Source organism: Poecilia mexicana, unplaced genomic scaffold, assembly GCF_051168715.1.
Source record: "Poecilia mexicana isolate PSO_F unplaced genomic scaffold, ASM5116871v1 scaffold_14, whole genome shotgun sequence".
Classification (NCBI taxonomy): Eukaryota; Metazoa; Chordata; class Actinopteri; order Cyprinodontiformes; family Poeciliidae; genus Poecilia; species Poecilia mexicana.
Window position 1 is genome coordinate 2,560,138 of NW_028263383.1, and position 19,032 is coordinate 2,579,169.

Sequence of the window (19,032 nt, forward strand, 5' to 3'; positions counted from 1 at the left end):
GTAATGTAAGAACAGGGTTTGCTTTGAAAGGGCTCAGATATTGGCCACTAGATGGCGATACTGACAGGTGATGCTGTTTCTACAAACGAGTAACCTCTAAATGTGCCACATTAAAAAGATAAAAACGTTTTATTCTATGTAAGAAATTACATCCAAGTAAAAAATTTTAGCATTTTTTTTTCTTTCATATGGTCAAATTAGCTTTTGATATCGATATAAGCTGTTATTTTATTGATGTCCTTGGAATCATTGTGAATAGAACTGGGTTACCTCTTCAAAAAGTACAACTGTTGACATTCAACTGAAATGGACAGAAATAATTGAAAGGCTTTTTCATGCATGTTTGTTTAATTTAAGTGCAATCATATTTAAGGCTAATTCAACACATAATGGAGATATTACTGGTTCCCTGCAGACTAATGAAACCTTTTGACGTTTTGTGTTGTTCCGTCTGTCCGTAGGTTTAGATTTTACCTGCTGGATAATAAATGTTTGCTAGAGTTTCCCATTAACTACTAGAGTTAATGGGAAACTCTAATAGTTTCCCATTAACTTTGACCAACTTCCCTGGCCTCGTAAAGGAAAACTATCCCCGCAGCATGATACTGTCCCTACCATGTTTTTCAGTGGGGATGGTAGTTTTCTGTTGCACATAGTATTTTGTATATTGGCTTAATTTCTCATCTGACCAGTTGTCCTTCTTCCATGTGTTTGATGTCTCAGCTCTATGATTAGGTTCACATGGCTTTCATTAAACCGCATACTTCTTTTTGTGACGATAAAGGCCAAATTTGTGGTACATGATGAATGTCTGCTGAGACATGATCTCACTGTGATCTCACTTACAGCTCCTGCAGGGCTATAATGGGCATAATGGTTGGTTCTCTTATTAATGGTCTCATAGTCTTACAAATGTCAGAAAATGGGTTAAAAAATGTTCCATGACATGTTAAAAAGTTTAGATTTTTTAATAACCCAACTCCACCTCAACTGTCTACATTTCCCTGATCTGTCTGCTGTGTTCCTGGCTCTTCATGATGCTGTTTGTTCACTAATTTTCTCTTACGAACATCTGACTTTATAAACACCTGGATTCAAACTGAGATTCAGTGATTTTGTTTTCAGATTAGTTCTAAAGATTGTACAATCAGCATAAAAGTGTTTTGAAGAGCCATTTTACAATTATTTCTTGCTTTGTGTCAGATTACATAAATTAATTTTTGTGTCTGCAAAGTGACATGGGAAAAAATGCAAGGCACAGTGATGTGTTTGAAAGGTACTGTAACTGTACAGCAGGGTATATTTCCCATGTGTCTTTTCATTGATTTTTAATGCAGCAATGCATTTTTTTGTAGAAACAATCTTGTTATTTTGTTTGATGAAATTCAAAAATGGGAATCTCTAAAACTTCAGAAACCTTAAAATTTCCACGAGTTTTAAAAAAGTCTGTAAATGCGTCTCAAAATTGCTCAGATTTTGAAACGCATTGAAAATGGAAATGAACTAACCCCCACTTTATTACATGGTTCCAAAAAATTATGTCTCATGAATTTATAAATCTTAAAACAAAGGTCCGATTTGTACGTGGTTCATCAACAATCACCGTAAGAACGCGTCTCAAGTTGCGGAGATGTAAATATCGAGCCTGCGAGCGGACCGTGAAGGCATCACCAAACTCTTCTGCCAGGCTACTTGTTAAACGTGACAGAGCGGCAGAGTTCAGAGTTACCGATGCAGGAAGGTGTGAACTTCACTCAAAAGCCAGCGCAAAATCTTTGTCAGATAAACTGGACACTTCTGTTTACTTCTGTGGTTCCACCAGTGGACGCAGCATCCACTTTTCAATTCGTAAGTCCTATTTTTTCCTTTTTCTATACTTTTATATGTGAGCGTTGATGTGAAGGGCAGCACCGGTGTGACCCAGACATGGCTGAGGCGCCCCCACCACAGGTACAGCCTGTCGATATTGACCCGGACTTTGAGCCCCTGCCCCGCCCGCGGTCCTGTACCTGGCCCCTGCACCGCCCGGAGCTCGTTGACCCCGCCGGGTCCAACACATCCTCCCCGGCGCCGTCAGTGCAGCAGGAGCCCGGAGGAAACGCGGAGTTCATCAGCAGCCTCGGCTTGTTGGAAGAGAACTATGAAGAATACGCAGAGGATAAAACACATTGCCATGTTTTTCACCACCACCACCAACATCATCATCATCATCTGCAGCAGCAGCAGCAGCTGCCGGGTCCCCAGCTGCCGCCTCAGCAACAGGTGTCTCCTTCAGGGGTCCCAGCCTTGGGCGCCTCTGGTCAGAGGAAGATCAGCTCGTCCCGTCGCAACGCCTGGGGTAACATGTCCTACGCTGACCTCATCACCAAAGCCATAGACAGCTCACCTGAGAAGAGGCTGACCCTGTCTCAGATCTACGACTGGATGGTGAAGAGTGTGCCCTACTTCAAGGATAAGGGAGACAGCAACAGCTCTGCGGGCTGGAAGGTGAGATTATTACCGTGTGTGTGAGAACTGAGACTTTTTTTTTTATGACGGACGAGCTTTAGTGATGCTGATGCTGACCGCAGAAGTTTTAACAGGAGCGCATCTAGATTGATTATCACCAAAAACCATTAAAAAAATCAGGCCACATTCAACTTTTTCACACTTTAACGTATTTATTTGTATATTTGGTATTTTATGTGCTAGATCATTAAAGTAGGGTGTAAATGAGAGGTAGACAGAATAAAGATTTTGAAACCGTGAATAGTTAAGTGTCATTTTGCCTTTATCCCCATTTACTTTGGGACCTCAAAGTAAGCAGCTTTCAGAAAACAGAGTTTATCTGTTAAATTCAATCTCAGCTTTGTGAAGACCTCCAAGGTTTGGTAGGAAAAAAAAAGAGCAAATAGTATAAAGAAGCAGCTCATTACAGATGTGGAGGAGCTGCAGACATTCACTTCTCAGGTGGGAGGACAGGTCGTCTATTTGTTATGCTCTTCAGAAATGCAGCTTTTATGGAAGAGCAGAAGAAAGCCATGAAGAAATCTAAAAGAGATCCCATTGGAATTTTACTTTTTGCCAGAATTTAACTTTTTGGTAGCAAAAAGCTCTGACAAAAAGAACTATCATACCTACATGATATCCCCAGGGTGAAACCTGGTGCCAGCAGCATCATGCTGTTGAGATGCTTTTCTTCTGAAGTTGGTCAGAGTTGGTGGGAGGAGGACTTGATGAAATCTGTATTCCACATGCATGGAAAACCCTCAGAAAAAACCTGGAAGGCAGACAAGTTGACATGTCTGCACAAACATCCATATATTTTTTTTATACTGTCCCACCTGGTGAGGAAATTACTCAGCAATGATAACGAGATAGAAACGAACCAGCAGACGAAAGTCGAAGGTGGGCAAAAAAGATGAGGCAAGTTAAAGCCTGCAATCAAACCGTGAGTCAAATTTACGTTCTGGCCTCACAGCGCTTCCCGCAACCTTCTTGCAATCTAGTGAGATGTAATTTCAAAGCTGTCAGGAAATGCCTTTGGGAAACCTCAAGCAAATATAGTCCCCATTGTTTAGCACCCCCATGTGAAAAGCTTGCTCGCATCTCATGCTATGACTTATGGCTCCATTACAGCTTCTTTCTCCTCCTTGTCTTAATCTGCACCTTTGTAGATGTAAAGGTGAACTGGCTGATGGGAATGTAGATTTTTTTTATCTTCTTTTTTTTTTGGTTCTGTTAGAAGTTCCCTTGGCAATAACAGGAGGCGATGCAAACAACTCAATCAGCATTGTGGAGTGTGTCAGAGGGGAAGAGGCAGGGAAAAGGGGGGGCCATGCTGGGAACGACGTCAAACATCCTTCATTCCTGAGTTGTGCGCTCATATCTCTGCGTCCGTGTCTTCTAGAGTTTCCTCAGCGGATGCTAAAGCTTGGAAAAAGGGATCCCCGCTCTTAATCCCATGGCTTTCTTTTATTTCCTTGTAGCTTTGTGGTTTACTCTTCATCTCCAGTGCATGTTTTTTCCCCTCCTATTTACCAGTGAATAATTTTCTTAGTCCATAGAATGTTTTTCTTTGTATTTAAAAAAATATAAAATAAATTAACTTGAATCATGTTTCACACTCCCTTAAAAACTAATTAAAAGAAAACAAATCTGGAAGGGATTTTTTCTTTTGTTTTAAATCAAGAACAACAAAAAAAAAAAAAACAGCCTGTCTGCTTAATATCAAATCAACACATCTTTCTTTCAGTCTCTGCATTCCTGAATCTTGGCACTCCGACAGGCTTAGGAACCACAGGCTGATAGTTATTTTTGCACTTCCCTGTTAAAAAAACACTAAAGTCCCCCCACAATGAACTATGATGCATTTCCTGGTGAGTGGATGGAAAACAGGGCCATGTGTTAACATCTCCAAGCCGGCAAAACATGAGCACCGCTGCTGGAAAAAAACAAAGGGGATCAGATGGAGCGTGTAGAGCCTCGCATGTACGCTTTGAAGTCAGTCACATTTTTCACGTTTCATCCATAAATCTGCATGTATTTTATTGGGATTGTTAATTTTGTTCTGCAACACAGTCTTTTGCATGTCAACCAAAAACTACATTTTTATGTATTCAAATATTATGCTACACAGCTGAAATCTTGTTGATAAATAGATTAATTTTGATTTTTGCACTTTTAATTAGGGGTATAACGGTAAAGGGTTGAGGTGGGCGATAAGGACGTTGAATTTTATGAAATGTGTTATTGTGATAATGATAAAGTTGTGATTAAAAAAGAATCTATTTATTACTCCTTTTTTAGGAAACTGTGTGCAGCATTCATGGCTCTGTAAACATACTACTTTTGAAAAACATTAACTTATGAAACAGGCTTCTTACTAAGTTTTTAAGTAAATTTTTGAATTTACTGATATCTATTGATGCTCATGTACAAAAAATGGGCAGCATTGTAAAAGCAACATTTAAAATAAAATAGTCAGTTTTGTTTTTTATTTAACATCATTAATTGGAATTGATCAAGATAACAGCACATTTGATGAATATTAAATGACATGATAAAAGCCCAGGCCTAATAAAGGGGCCGGGGGTAAATATGGGTGTGCCACACTTCCCAGATTTTTAAGATTAGAGAATGGTGAAAACATCCTCTTCATATCCACTCCGCAATCATGCAATATTACGAGGCACTGTGCATATTAAAACAAACGTGTTTTCAGGCCTTTTGTTCGTTTTATTCCACGTCCCTTTTCTTTGCACATACTGAAAGAAATGTCTGGCCTGCTGCGTCTCCCGATGAATCCCCTGTGGTGGCGGATGGAGAAAAGCCAGTGACCTCAGGGTGGGTGGAGGGCGTCAGGCGTTAGCCCCTGTGATTAGCCCACTCTAAACTGGCGATGGGTGGAGCGCAGGACGAGGGCGATGCCGGTGCCTTTACAGCTTCCTGTCCCCCCCCTCCTGTCATGGAGATTTCTTTGTTTTCCTTCTAAAAATTGCTGCGGCAGCTCAGCGATCGCGATACCTCTGCCACAAGCGACGGCCCCAGGGACCTCGCAGGGAGGCGGTGGAGGGGGTGGTGGACTTCCCCTGGGATGTCGGTGGCTCTGTGAGGTGCCCGGGTTCAGCGTGCAGCAGACGTTAAGCGCTTCACTGGTACTGTTTTTCTCAACGAACTGTGACGTTGATGGAAAAGGAAGTGGCACCCTTGAGTTCAACAGGCACACGTTTGTTTTCAATCGAAGCATTTTTTCTACCCGTAGTTCCTCAAACTTTCTTGTTTTATGCCGGTTTGGATCAGCAGCAGTAGGATGAGGATAAATCCCTACATGGATTTGGTGGCAGCTTGCAGAATGTGTTATGAAATGGTTTATCTCTCATCTGGCTTGGGCGTCAAGAGGGCCCCTCAACTACAGATCTGTGCTGTCTGGTGCCAAATATTTGCGTACACTCGCTGTGGAAACTAATGGCAGATAAGCCTGAAAGTATTTATTCAGGAATAGGTGAGTTGCCCAGTGGAAAAGCTCCACTTTTTAACAACACCCCATACATAAACAAGCTACAGCTGATGAAAGCAGCTATTACTGGCTTTGCAAAGTTAGCAAAAGCTGAACGGTGCTTTCAGTTTAAGGGAAATCTGAAGCGCTGCATGAATGGAAAATATTTGTGTATTTAAATTTACCTTCATAGCGAGTTTACTCTATGAATATACATTCCAGTAACAATAGCATTTCCACACCAACCACGGGTTTCGGTTTATTTTATTGGAATTTTATGTGATAGAATAACAAAAGGCAGAGAAGTGGAAAGACACGAATACGTAGCTACACATTAAAAAAAAGCACCTTGAAAATTATGGCATGCTTCTGGTGTCAGCACACTTTTGTCTGATAGTCATAAATAAAATCCAATGCAACTCATTGCAAGGTTTCCCCCAGAAAACTTGCAGTCATTCATCCAGCGGCCCGTCGTGTTTTTGAGTTAAAAAATTGTTTAAAGTTGACAAGAGACTTGAAAATATCACTTGATAATTATGTGTAAATGGAAGATTGGAAGATTAATATCTGAACAACAACTATAAAGTTTTAAAAATGCAAACATAAAAAAAAAATATTAAATGAGTAAGCAATGCTTTGCCTGGTGGGGGCACAAGTAAAGCCTGGTGGCCCGCCAGGCTCATAATACACTGAGGGAAACCCTGCATTGCCTTCAGAGGTCAGCCAAGTAGTAAATAGAGTCCAGAGACGTTCAAGGCAGGGTTATGATATAAAACAATATTCTACGTGTTAATGGAGTGCTCTTCAATCCATTAGGTGGGACAATCCGTTGTTGAAAGGCCAATATCTTTTAACGCAGAAGGCCAGCCATTGTCCAAAGAAAACCATAAGAAGTCTTATTTTCAGTTTACCATGAGGAAAAAGCAAACATTTGGAAGACGGTTCTCTGGTCAGATTAGACCAGGAACATGATGAGAGACAGCACCACCCAACTGCACCATGAGTGCAGTTGGGTGGTGCTGTCACATAATGAAACTACTTCTGCACTACTTTGTGTTGGTCTGTCTCATAAAACCCTTCTTAAGACCACCAACAAAACTATATCAACAACATAAACAGATTTTTAAAAAGAGATAAGAACAGCTCTTTAAGACTTTTAAAGAGGAGTGAGTTTAACTTGGGATGAGAAAAAGGAGCAGTCAGCTGACTGGTTGACCAAACTCACTGTCTACACGTGTGAATCAGAGGAATCTGTGGTATGTGGATCTTTGCATTGTCCTCCAGCCTGTACGGGATAATAATCCCCCACTGTATTCTCTTTTTTTAGCAAAACAAACTTGGCCTTAAATGTACTGCGAAAAAAGAATCATTGACATGCATGGATCCAAAAGTTGTTTGGGTTTTGTTGCCCATTGTTACCAGGATTGTGGTCATGTCTTAAAGAAGATCTCCTTCGTCTGCTTTTTCTTTATCAGAAGTTGAACTGAGAATACAAAGCGCTTTGTTCTTTCATACCATTCGTCTGAGGAAAGGGGTCACTCCTTTCGATGCTTGGTGTTAATGAAGCAGTCTGCTTTTGTCCGTGGAGTTGTCAGAAGGCTGCAGTGCTCTCTCGCTTCAGCAGGCTTTTTTTTTTTACCGCCCTGTAACAGAAAACTCAGGTCCCACGCTTAAGCATCCGGGGTCAGAGGAGAAAGGGGGGTGGGGTGCACAGGAAGACTGTGTCAGGAAGTGGCTTGTCCTTTCACTGTAATCATCACGTTTTGTGCTTTACTATTCCTTTATTTACGTTAGATTTCTGGAAGCTTTGTAGTGGCTGGTACATGCTACAAGATGGCTGTGGTTCAGCACATTTCCACCTTAAATAAACAGAGTACTGACGAGAAACAGCAACTTTTTTACAAATTAGATTTATTTAAATTTTTTTTGGTCCGATGGGTTTGTTTATGCAACATGTCATAAAAAAAAAAATCACGTCAAAAATATGCAGTGGTGTAAAAAAAAGTATTTTTTTCCCCCTACAGATTTCTTTTTTTTTTTTTAACATCTTTTAGATGATCACAAATTTTAATATCAGACAAAGATACACAAAAATAACTACAAAATGTGCAGTGTGGAGCGCCAGGCCAGGACTTTGACTAGGCCATGCCCAAACCATCATTTTGTTCTTTTTGAGGCATTTAGAAGTGGACCTTGGACCATTTTCCTTCCGCTTAACCCAAGTGAACAGATCACGATTCTGATGGCCGGTCATTGTTTAACTGGTAGAGAGCCATATTCATCGTTCCATCAGCTACAGCGAGTCGTCCAGGTACGCAAAGCAGCGCCAGATGTTGTCGCAAAAGTATTAGGATTCAATACGATGGTTTTGACAAATACAAGATGGGCCTTTACGTCCGTCATGGATGTTTTTTCTTTTCAATCACTTTGTTACTGCTGGATCAAGAACGCTGATCTTAATTGAGGCAAGTTAAACCTGCAGTTCTTGCAGTCATGCTGGTAGACCTCCTGGGAATGTTCCTCGCCGCTCCATTTTGTCTATATTTGTGGGACTCATTGCAGTTTACTGTAGTTTCAGAAAAGAAATTGCTTTCTAACCCTTTCCAGACACATGCATGTCAATGACATTGGTCTCTGTGAGTTTCTTTTGAGTGGAGCATACTGTGTGACATTTTGAGATCTTTTGGCCACATTGTGTTCTCAAACAATCCTCTTTAGGTAATTTCTTGATTCCTTCACCAGAAATGAGGATCTCCACACAGTCAAGCATCAATTTTACAGTTACAGGCAATTGTTACTGTATCCGTAACATCTTAGTCCCTACCAACTTTCCCTACCAACAAATAAGTTCTGAATACAGTCTACTTCTCTACTTCATTAATTCACCAGCACTTTGCATTTGAAACATGAACAATTGTTCACAATTTCCTCATTTTCTAGATCTGCTGATATACAGTTTTTGGTCAAAAGCTGGAAAGTACATGATGCACGCATTGTTGACATAAGACAATAAAGAATAGGGAAAAAAAGGCTTGATAGTCAATCAGCTGCCTGAGCTTAAAGTAAAAGGGAAGTGGCACAACTACATGTTCGTTTGTCTTAGCCCGATAGCCAGCTAGTTAGCTATCTATAGCTATATGACAAGGCCTGTTGCAATGAGCAGTAAATTAACTAATCACATGACAAATTAAAACTAGCTCAATAAGTCCCATTTACGTGATTTATAGTTTTTTTCTTTTCTCTCTTGCCATCTAGTTTTTCTACCAAAAACTAGATGGCAAAAATCTTCAGTCTGGTGCTTTGGTCTCAACTAGCCCTTTTTTTGAAGTTCAGCTTTGTTTGTCATAATTCATTTTATTTGCTGTTTCTGTTGTTTTGGACACTTAAATGCCTTCCAGTGTTAAAGATTCATAAGAGTGTATTGATCTTTGAAAATGTTTTCATTATTATATTACATGAAAATTGTCTCACAACAATGTTATGATTTATCACAATAACTTGTGGGGAAATTTATTGTCCTACAAAATTACTTATCGTGTCAGGCCTTTATATATATATCTATATCTATATATGTATAGATTCATAACAACAGCTAAAGAAAATAGCCAGCTAACTATTTTCTGTAGCTAGCTAAATAGCTAGCTCTATAGCTCTGTGTAGAAAATAGCTAGCTAGCTATCTTCTGTAGCTATGTAGCTACAGAAAATTTCAGCTGTTTTGTGTTGTTATGAGTAATTAAGTAAAAGCCCCCATCATATACACAAAACCAACTTCCTAATTTGAGAGGCTGCAGCTCTCCAGCAGTCCATCCCCTGAGAGCTCCTCTGTCCTGTCTGTGGTTTGGTTCTGGTGTTCTGCAGCATTTTTGAATTAATTGCAAGTGAGGCCACTTTCACTGTGGTTGCACCTGTTGCAGCAACTGGGCCCTGTTTGTGTACTTATCCTGTGACCGTTACTGCAAGCCTCATGCTTCGCTACACAAGAAACAGCAGCTGTGTCACTTCGATTGTTTTGAAGTCCAGCGTGAGGAGTCCTTTCATGCAGGAGCAGCCGCCGCAGCTCCACTCGACAATATCTGATTGCAGATGATGCAGGGGTCACTGGGTGGCTTTGAGGTGAAAGAGCTCTGGGACTGAAATTGAAAGTAAAAATAAAAAATAGTTTGAAATGATCAATATGCAAATAAAAATATGAAAATATGGAATAAATTAGTATTTATCCCCAAACTAAAGAACACTTTCTATCTCTACCTTTTGCTAAAGCTAAAACTGAAACTCCTTTGAGTAGTTTGCACAACTGGAGAATTACAATGATAACTTAACTTTGGGCAGTTCCTCAGGAGAAACTGAATAGAAATCTTACATATTTGCACAGATTTTTAATTGGAAATAGGGCTGGACTTTGACTGGATCATTCTAACACATAAATGTACGTGGATCCAAACCACTGGGCCTTTGTAGGGTTTTTGGTGATTCTCTGTCTGAGTTCTCTGAAGCCTCTAATGAGTCTTTTCCCAAGATTGCCCAGCAGTTGTCTCCATCCAACTTCCCTTCAACTCAAACCATATGCCCCTACTCAAGAAAAGCATCTCTACAGCATCATTCTGCCTCCACCGTGTTTTATAGTTGTGATGAGGATTTTAAAACTGATGTGCAGTTTTAATATTTTAGCACAAATCCCATTTTGTATTTGGCCAAAAAGTTACATTTTGGTCTCAGGCCACCATGGTGACTTCTTCCTTCTAGTGTTGTCTACGACATGATTTAAAACATAAAGGGAGTTGGCTGCACAGTTTTTTATTTAAGGGTAAACAGAGTAAAGGAGGCAGGAACACATACAGAGACCACACTTTTCAGATTTTAATTTGTTATTCAAACTGGGTTGCCTTTTTCCTTTGCTTCCTGTTGGTCTGTCACATAAAATCTAAATAAATCAGGTTGGAATTTAAGGCTCTAATGAGACAAACTTGACGTGCATTCAGGTAAATATTCCGCTCTGGGAACGGTGCATATCTCAAAGTCCATTAAAATGAGGCCCACATGATTAGAGAGATGCGTAGCAACAATAAGGCAGGCCACCTCAGGTCAGGTTTCATAATTTGTGTGCGACGCTCCTGAATTAGTGGAGCAGTGAGGATGTCTTTTGTTCTCAAAGGGCTGAGGTGAGGTCTGTCAAGGACGAGGATTATCCCTGGCCAAGGGAGCCCCTCTGAGGTGTGCAGTCATGCAGACCTACCGGGGCCACAGATCTCAGCCCTGGTTCAGCAAGACATGCCTCCTGGTCGATGGAATAAAAGTTAATGTGCAGACTGACTCTGTGCTGCAAGCTGCTGAGATCTCAGGTTCTCCAATAATGACTCATTTCCTGTCTTCAGTTGCAGATTGAGCTCATCTAAAAAGGGGAAAAAAAATGGAGAAAAGGTCACGAATAGACCGAACAAACGTCAGAATTAACTCTGTGTTTTGTGGCCGTTCAGAAAGCGAGAGCTCCACCTTTGGTGTGCGTTCAGCCTCCATGTGCAGGATGTCCTCTGACACAGGAAGCCTTATTTTTAAAAAAAAAAAAGGAGTCAGTGGAAGAGAAGGGGTGGGGTCGTCGGGGCTGTCACGGTGAGTCACAAAACAGGTCAGCGCGCCACACTTCGGACCACTCTCCTCCTTTCTGCGGCTTTTCCATGCAACCTGTTTGCACGTCTCAGTCAGCGCGGGGCCGAGGAGCTCATGTTCAGCACAACGAACTCAGTGACCCCACTTCTGCAGGCTGAAAACATTCTGTGTCTTTTTCACCCTCCCTCACCATCTTCGCTGCGAACTCTGTAACCTCTCCTCACTGTAGAAATCCCCATTGTGCCTAATCCTCTGTAGGTGAATGTGTAGGTCGACGTTGAACGCTGCTCTTCGGGGATTAGTCTGAGTTTAACAATGTTTAAACAAAGTTTTGATATTTTGCAAACGCATACGTTTTTTTTTTTTAAATCAGCAGATGTGGGTCATTAAGTTGACGGAAACCTCATGCAGGACCAAGATTCAAATAATCTGCCTGTAGTGTCGACTTTATCTCCATTCTTTTTGCATCCCTGCTGAACGCTGTGGTTGAGGACATCTGGCTTTCGTAAAGGCTCACATGGTTATTTTAGGGGAAATTCCCTGCTGGTACATGTTGTGTTGTATGTTAGTCTTTCATTACACCCACCGTCCAGAGCGTCAAGATTTCATATCGGGACCCTATTTTGTCTACAGAGGGCCGTGCTGCTTGTCTTTCACTTTTTCAACTCACTTACTGAGTTTTGCCACAGGAGGATCATCTGAGTCACTTTCAGGGCTCCTAACATAACATTAGAGAAAAGGATTTGAATGTTGGCTTCAGTTGTGCACATGCAATGACAAAGACAAACGTGACCACATACAAAGAAAGAGACATAGTTGTTCCAGACTAGTCCGAATTCGTGCCTTACCTGTCAAAGTTTGACAAATATGATATGTTATTTGTATTCTGAGCTTAAAATTAGCTTCCTTTTTCCAATTTACAGCAGAAGATAGAAGTGAGGGATAAGACGTGTAAAACAAACATATGATTAAACCATCGGAAGAAGCTCATAGTCATGAAATGGGAGGGAAAAGACAGAAAATGTTTTATTGTCAAAAATCAGAAACGTGTGGTGTGCATTTGTATTAAGCCGATTTGCTCCTTAATGTAATCCACTGCAACCAAGTCACAAAATTGATGAAAGTCATGAGTAGGCGTCTGGAGCAGTATAGGAAGAAAGCCATTGTCGAAAAGAAGTCATAAAATGTCTTTTGCAATTTGGCTCAAGCTAATTCGGGGCAGAGCAAACATATTGATGAAGGTGCTCTGGCCAGACGATGCATTTTTAAGCTTGGAAGCTTAAAATGTGTGGCGAAAATTAATCATATAAAGCCTAACATATTCCCACGATGAAACATGAGACGTCAGCAATATGTGGAGGAAATTATTTTCTTTAGCTGTGAATCAGCAGTCTGTTGTCATTTAGTGTTACGTTGATTTTTGTTCTTTTTTGCTTCGATCATCATGTCTTCCACCAACTTCTCCTTTTCATGACAAATTTTATGTGTTTCACGTTGCAGCACTTCAAAATGCTTTATCATCCTCCAAAGAAAATAAAGACGTCATTTAGACAGGCAGTTTCTCACTCTTTGACCAAAAACTAAATATCAATTTCTTTACATCAGTCAATAATTTCCATGATCTTCATATTTTTTCTATCCAGAACTCCATCCGACACAATCTGTCGCTGCACAGCCGCTTCGTGCGCATCCAGAATGAAGGGACGGGGAAAAGCTCCTGGTGGATGCTGAATCCTGAAGGAGGAAAGAACGGAAAGTCGCCTCGACGCAGAGCCGTCTCCATGGACAACAACAACAAATTTGTCAAGAGTAAAGGAAGAGCCACAAAGAAAAAGGTATGAGGTTTTTGACAAACAGCATAGCTCGGTTATTAAGACGGCCGGTGGGAGGTTTTCATGCGTTTTTCTGTCCTCAGATGTCTTTACAGGAAGGCGTGGAGGGGGAAGGAAGCAGCCCAGGCTCCCAGTACTCCAACTGGCTGGGAAGCCCAAACTCCCACAACAACGAGGACTTTGAAGCCTGGAGCTCTTTCAGAACACGCACCAGCTCCGACGCCAGCACTCTGAGTGGACGTCGTTCTCCGTTTCCCTCTGAGCAGGAGGATCTTGTGGAGTCTGACGGACACATGCTGTTCCCCGCCGCGTCTGGGACCAAGATAACCTCCAGCCTTCCCAGCCTCTCCGAGGTGTCTGGATCCATGGGCCAACACGGCTCAGAAAGGGTCATGGAGAGCTTGCTGGATAACCTCCACCTGCTGTCCCCTAAACCCCTCCAGCACGGCTCGGACTCGCCGCGTTCCCCGAACACCGCCAGGCTTCAGAGCGGCTCCTATGGCTCTCCTGGCCTGAGCCAGGACTACAGTAAGTGCATGTACAGCCAGGTGAGGCTGAACTCTCTGTCGCCTGTTCCCATGCAGACACTTCCGGAGAACAAGCCTGGCTTTGGAGGTTATGAGAACCAGTACATCTCTCCAGCAGGACTCCTCAAAGAGCTACTGACCGCTGACGCAGGCTCCAGTAGAGACATTATGCCTCCCAGTGACAGAAGGGTGTCTGACACTGGGAGGGTAAGTAGTGTCATGTCCGCTTACAGCAGTCACAACCATATAGCGAGTCATCCTGGTATTAAAATAATTACCCCTCCTCAGAGTCACCCAGGTCTACACGTAAACCCACAATCTATACATAGCCAAGGTCCTGCTCCCTCAAGAGACTTGAATAGTTGCAACATGATACCCTTGGCTAGCCTGACTACTGTCTCAGGGGCTCCGCAACGACTGAACAGGCTGAGGACTTGCATGCAGCCTCCGCAAGGACATCTAGCACACACTAACGACTTTCCAGCGAGCTACACCAACAGCTACAAGGAGCTGAACTTGGTTCACCCTCACAGCCATCACCAGGAGCGGCTACCCAGCGACCTGGACAACATGCCCATCGAGAGGCTGGAATGTGACCTGGAGTCGGTCCTCCATGACACCCTGATGGACGGCGGGGCGCTAGACTTTAATTTCGACCCTGCAGCTGGATTTCCCCAGAGAGTGAAGAGCACCTCGCACAGCTGGGTGTCTGGTTAGGATTCGTAAGTGGAAGATAAAGAGGAGGAATTAGTGCCACCTTGGACGGTAGCGTGCAAGGGAAATGTGTAAATATAGAAATCGTTCTTCTCTACATAACATTGTAAAGAAAGGCCTGCCTCTACTGTATCATATTTAAGACTAAAGCTGTATAATTAGCATCCTGTCTTAGAGATTAAAGCCATTATGAAATGAGATGTTGAACTGTTAAGATGACATTGCTGCATAAGCCAGTAAATAAGACTTGTGTACATTTTTTTGTTAAAATTGAAAATATATATAGTTTTTTTTTACTGTAACATACAAAAAACTGAAGACTTTTCATTCTGACCACCACAGTGAGGTTTAGAGTGATCTGTTTAGCACAAAAGTTCAAACTTTAGAGTTACATAAAAACTGTTTATTGACCAATAGATGATGGTGAAATTTAGCTATAAATCTTTAAAGGTTAAGGACCCAGATGTGCGTAAAGTATGTGTAAGAAGTTTTAGCACAATGGTAAAATGTTTGTCTTAAATTTGGGGGAAATCACCAGAATATCAATGTAATAAAATTTTTAAACAACAAAACGGAAGAAATGGAGTTAAGCTGGACACCTTTACGATCTTTTCTGTGCCAGTTAGGAAGATGTAACCCAACATCATTCTGCCCAGACACAATATTAAAGTGAAATGTTTCTGAATCCATAATCTCCTCCCTCAAGCTGCTGTCACACTGTTTCTTATTTTTCCATCCAGATGAAGGATGTAAATATCAGTGTGCTGCTGCATAAGCACAGAGTATGTTGCCTTTGCTGAGATTTCACTGTCTTGATCTTTTTCTTCAGTGCCTGATAACGCCCTGACCATCTAGAGATGAAAGTCTGACTCGCTGTCCATAAATTGTTCCTGAGTGGTCAAATAAGCAGAAATACTCAAAAAGAAATAGGTCTGAGCCTCCTCTAGCTGGCGCCACTTCCAGTGTTTGGTACACCGAATAGTAAATCTTCACCAGCGCAGACAGAGCTTCTGCACATCATGTCAGATAATGATTAGGTAACATTATTATTGGCTCAGAGCTGCAGAGTATGTATTTTACACTAATAGATGCAAATAAAGTCAAAGGTTTAGCGTTATTTATTCAAAACTAGGCGATGTAAGCCGCTGAAATGCAAGGCAGGTACAGAACAGGGCAACGGAGTATTATGAGTGAGGAAGAGGAGTCAGGAGGAGTTGATGATTAGCTTAATGGTTTTGGTTTTTGAGGACCCCCTGCAGCCAATCAACCAACCTTCATGGACGGAAACTAAGCTGGTTGCAAACATCAGAACTTTTTAGTGGCGTCTTTAACGTAAAATGCTTCCAGTGTTCCAGATGAAAATTAAAAAAAAACATCTTATTTTCCAGAGGAATGTTATAAAACATGATATCTGAAATTAACCCAGCATTGATACATTCTGAATGAAGGTATTTATTGTTTATTTCATAATTATAGATGATAGATTCCCTCTTTGTGCTTTACTGGTGTGTAAATACATGTGAGTGTGCTGTGTGTGCAAAAGGGTGAACCGTATTAGATTTGCTTTTGTTGTTTTTCATTTATGTCAAACTTCTTTCAACAAATTTCATTACAGAAACAGAAGAAATGCCACCATGTATGTATTATATTTAGAAGAAGTTGCATATATTTCAATCATTTGTGATTGTTTTTCTCTTATGTGTAATTATGTTTTATGCAGTAGATAATTGTTGTTTTGTCAGTGATGGTTTTCTTGTTAATAGGTCATTTTAGACTGTGGATTTAAAAGTAAAGGTGATTATTTTTTGTAAACTAGTTTCAACACATTTTTTTAATCAAACATTTTAATGTTTATCTAAAGAAAGGGAGATTTTTAAAAGACTGAAAAGGTGAAATGTTTGATTTATTCTCTCTGATGCAGTGAGACAAATTGTTTATGATGGGAAGGTAGCATTCACAGAGTCAGACAAGGTTCAGTAACATTCAGTCAACATCATTAAGGACGAATCGTCGATTAAATGTTGCGCCAAATAGTTGCTGAAGTAAACCTGAACATGTGTGCTTCTCTGTGCCTTCGCCGTCTCACAGACATCAACTCTTCTACGAATTTGTTTATGAATTTTAAGAAACCGGAACGTAGCTAAAGATGCATCACACCTGGTTGTTTACATATTTCAGTCTAAACTACAGAAATGCATATGTGAACCATCATACCTCGAAATGTTTTACCTCTTAAGTATTGAAGAGATTTTACTGCTGTTTTCCTCAATAAGTCGGTTTTTTACTTTGCACTCATTTTTGACTTATTGTGTTGCATAATTACGTGGTTTTCTGTCTTTTTATTTTTTTATTGATGAGATTTGAGTGAGGCATCCTATCAATATTTATTCTGTATATTGGATTATAGCCATCAACGTCTAATAGATATTATTATATTAACATTAAATCTAATTTGGCTTGAAATCGGTAGTTCTGTTAAATATGAAACCGTTTAACAAAAACACAGTCATCAACGTAAAGAAAGATTTCATGATGTCAGCTTTACTTTATTTGGGTGCTATTAATGTAAACATTTTATTACGATCATCTCCGTTGCAGTTTGTGTTTATATCCTTCAGTACTTAAACTCCTCTTGATAATAAATGGAAAAATCAAATCTGTGTGTCTTTCTTTATCGTGCAACACTTTTGATGCTGTTTACACTCGGTCTGTTTGCACCACTGCTTCCATAAAGTATGAAAGAAACTATTTTTCTTTGCAGACTTCATTTCCTTTCGGGTCTGAAGTTATATTCATAAAGTCTTCCACCAGTCCATCTTCCTAAACGTTTCTGGTTTCTGCAGGTTCAGCAGTTACATCCTGACCACCGGAGAAATTATTGTTATTGAAATGTACAAAGTGGAAATTTAAATCTGTAGATATTTAGATGAAATATGTGTAGTAATTTTATGAAATGTATTCTATGCAGTCTCTTTATGCTTTGTTGCAAAAAAAAAAAAAACAGTGATATTTGCATATGCACTTCCTCTCTGCATGACTCCTTTCCCTCCCACTGTTCAGTGCGCAGGTTGTAGGTCACTGACCTTCTGGCTAATCTGGTGTACCATCAAATCAGTCTCCACAATGGGGGAAAAAAAGGTGTAAAAGATTGTTGTTTTTTTCCCCCCAAGTCCTGATTTATAAATGTTTTCTTACCAACCTCAAGATATTTGCTGTGAATTTACATAATGACACAGAAGGACGATGCCAAAACCCGTAACTGGAACTCGAGATCAAACACAAGAAAGAAGAAAGGTCGTGACCAAAACAGAGAAAATGTGTGGAAAATCTCTCACTTAGTCTTAGATGTCTTGAACCTTCTCATTTTTTTTCCCCAAATTATGTGACATTCAACCTCTTTACTCATTACAGGATTTAGTAATGAGCTGATTCAAGCTTAGTTAGAAAAGGACAGTTTGCTTTTGCTCTGTCAAACTTAAAACACAGAACAACAGATGTGGGTGAGGGTCTCCAGTAAAAGCAAACCTTTGAGTCATGAGACTTTAACCCTTACAAACTTCTCATTATGCATTAATCTGAAGTACAGTAAGTTAATTCACTAAAATAAATAAAATCAACTTCATCTACAATAGTTACAAATAGTTCTCATGTTACAAACCCGCAGCACACAGCGACTGAAAAGGTTTCGGCTCTTCCGTGAATTTTGATCGCTGTCAGGAAACGTTTTCAATCCTTCCTATTCTGACTCACTTAGAAATGCTGGATGAGATTTTTTTTTTTTTTTTTTTACTTTGGGATCTGGAGTCTTTAAAAAGTGAGTTTTCTTGTGGAAAACAACACATCTGGCAGTCACATATGAGATCAAGCAATCAGAGCACACTTTGATTTGCTGTGTGCTTGAGGAAGCAAACCTTTTCACCTTTCTGCATGTGCTGCACATGAGGAAACTACATGTCCCGTATGTGAAACATCTTCTGCCTTGTTTCATACGAGGAAATTATACTGGGTCGCGCCATGTGAAACGCATGTGGGAAAATGTTCCCCACATAAAATAAAACATGCTTTTCACATGTTACGTGTTTCACACGTAACTGAGGAGAAGTCAAAGTGTGACTTTTTCCTGCTGTTGCAATCAGACGACTGTTGCTTCACTCAAATGACAGTGGCTGTGAGTGCGGTTTGGCTGTGTATTACCACAGAACAGACTTCCAAATAACTAAGCCCACAATCAAGCAAAGACTCCACTACTACTACACAGTCCTGATTGATTGATTCATTTTATTGTCCACTGTTGATTCATAGTATTGTACCACACTGAATGCAGTGGAAGCGACAGAAGTAGTCGCAGGAAGTAATAAAATCCTGTTGTTTTTATC

The 19,032-nt window shown here is 40.6% G+C and overlaps 1 protein-coding gene across 1 annotated transcript; it reads left to right on the forward strand.

The window, feature by feature from the left end:
* The first annotated feature begins 1,695 nt into the window (after positions 1–1,695).
* LOC106915730 (forkhead box protein O1-B-like) lies at positions 1,696–17,972 on the forward strand. Its single transcript, XM_014983522.2, has 3 exons — positions 1,696–2,487; positions 13,227–13,418; positions 13,499–17,972. The coding sequence occupies exons 1-3, from the start codon at positions 1,927–1,929 to the stop codon at positions 14,657–14,659; spliced, it is 1,914 nt and encodes a 637-aa protein (XP_014839008.2). The 5' UTR covers positions 1,696–1,926; the 3' UTR covers positions 14,660–17,972.
* Positions 17,973–19,032: the final 1,060 nt, after the last annotated feature.

Bases quoted from the DNA above. Each gene is read 5' to 3' on its own strand.
- LOC106915730 (XM_014983522.2), top strand. From the start codon at position 1,927: ATGGCTGAGGCGCCCCCACCACAGGTACAGCCTGTCGATATTGACCCG. The intron at 2,488-13,226 runs GTGAGATTATTA...TTTTCTATCCAG, and splicing joins ACAGCTCTGCGGGCTGGAAG to AACTCCATCCGACACAATCT. The intron at 13,419-13,498 runs GTATGAGGTTTT...TTCTGTCCTCAG, and splicing joins GAAGAGCCACAAAGAAAAAG to ATGTCTTTACAGGAAGGCGT.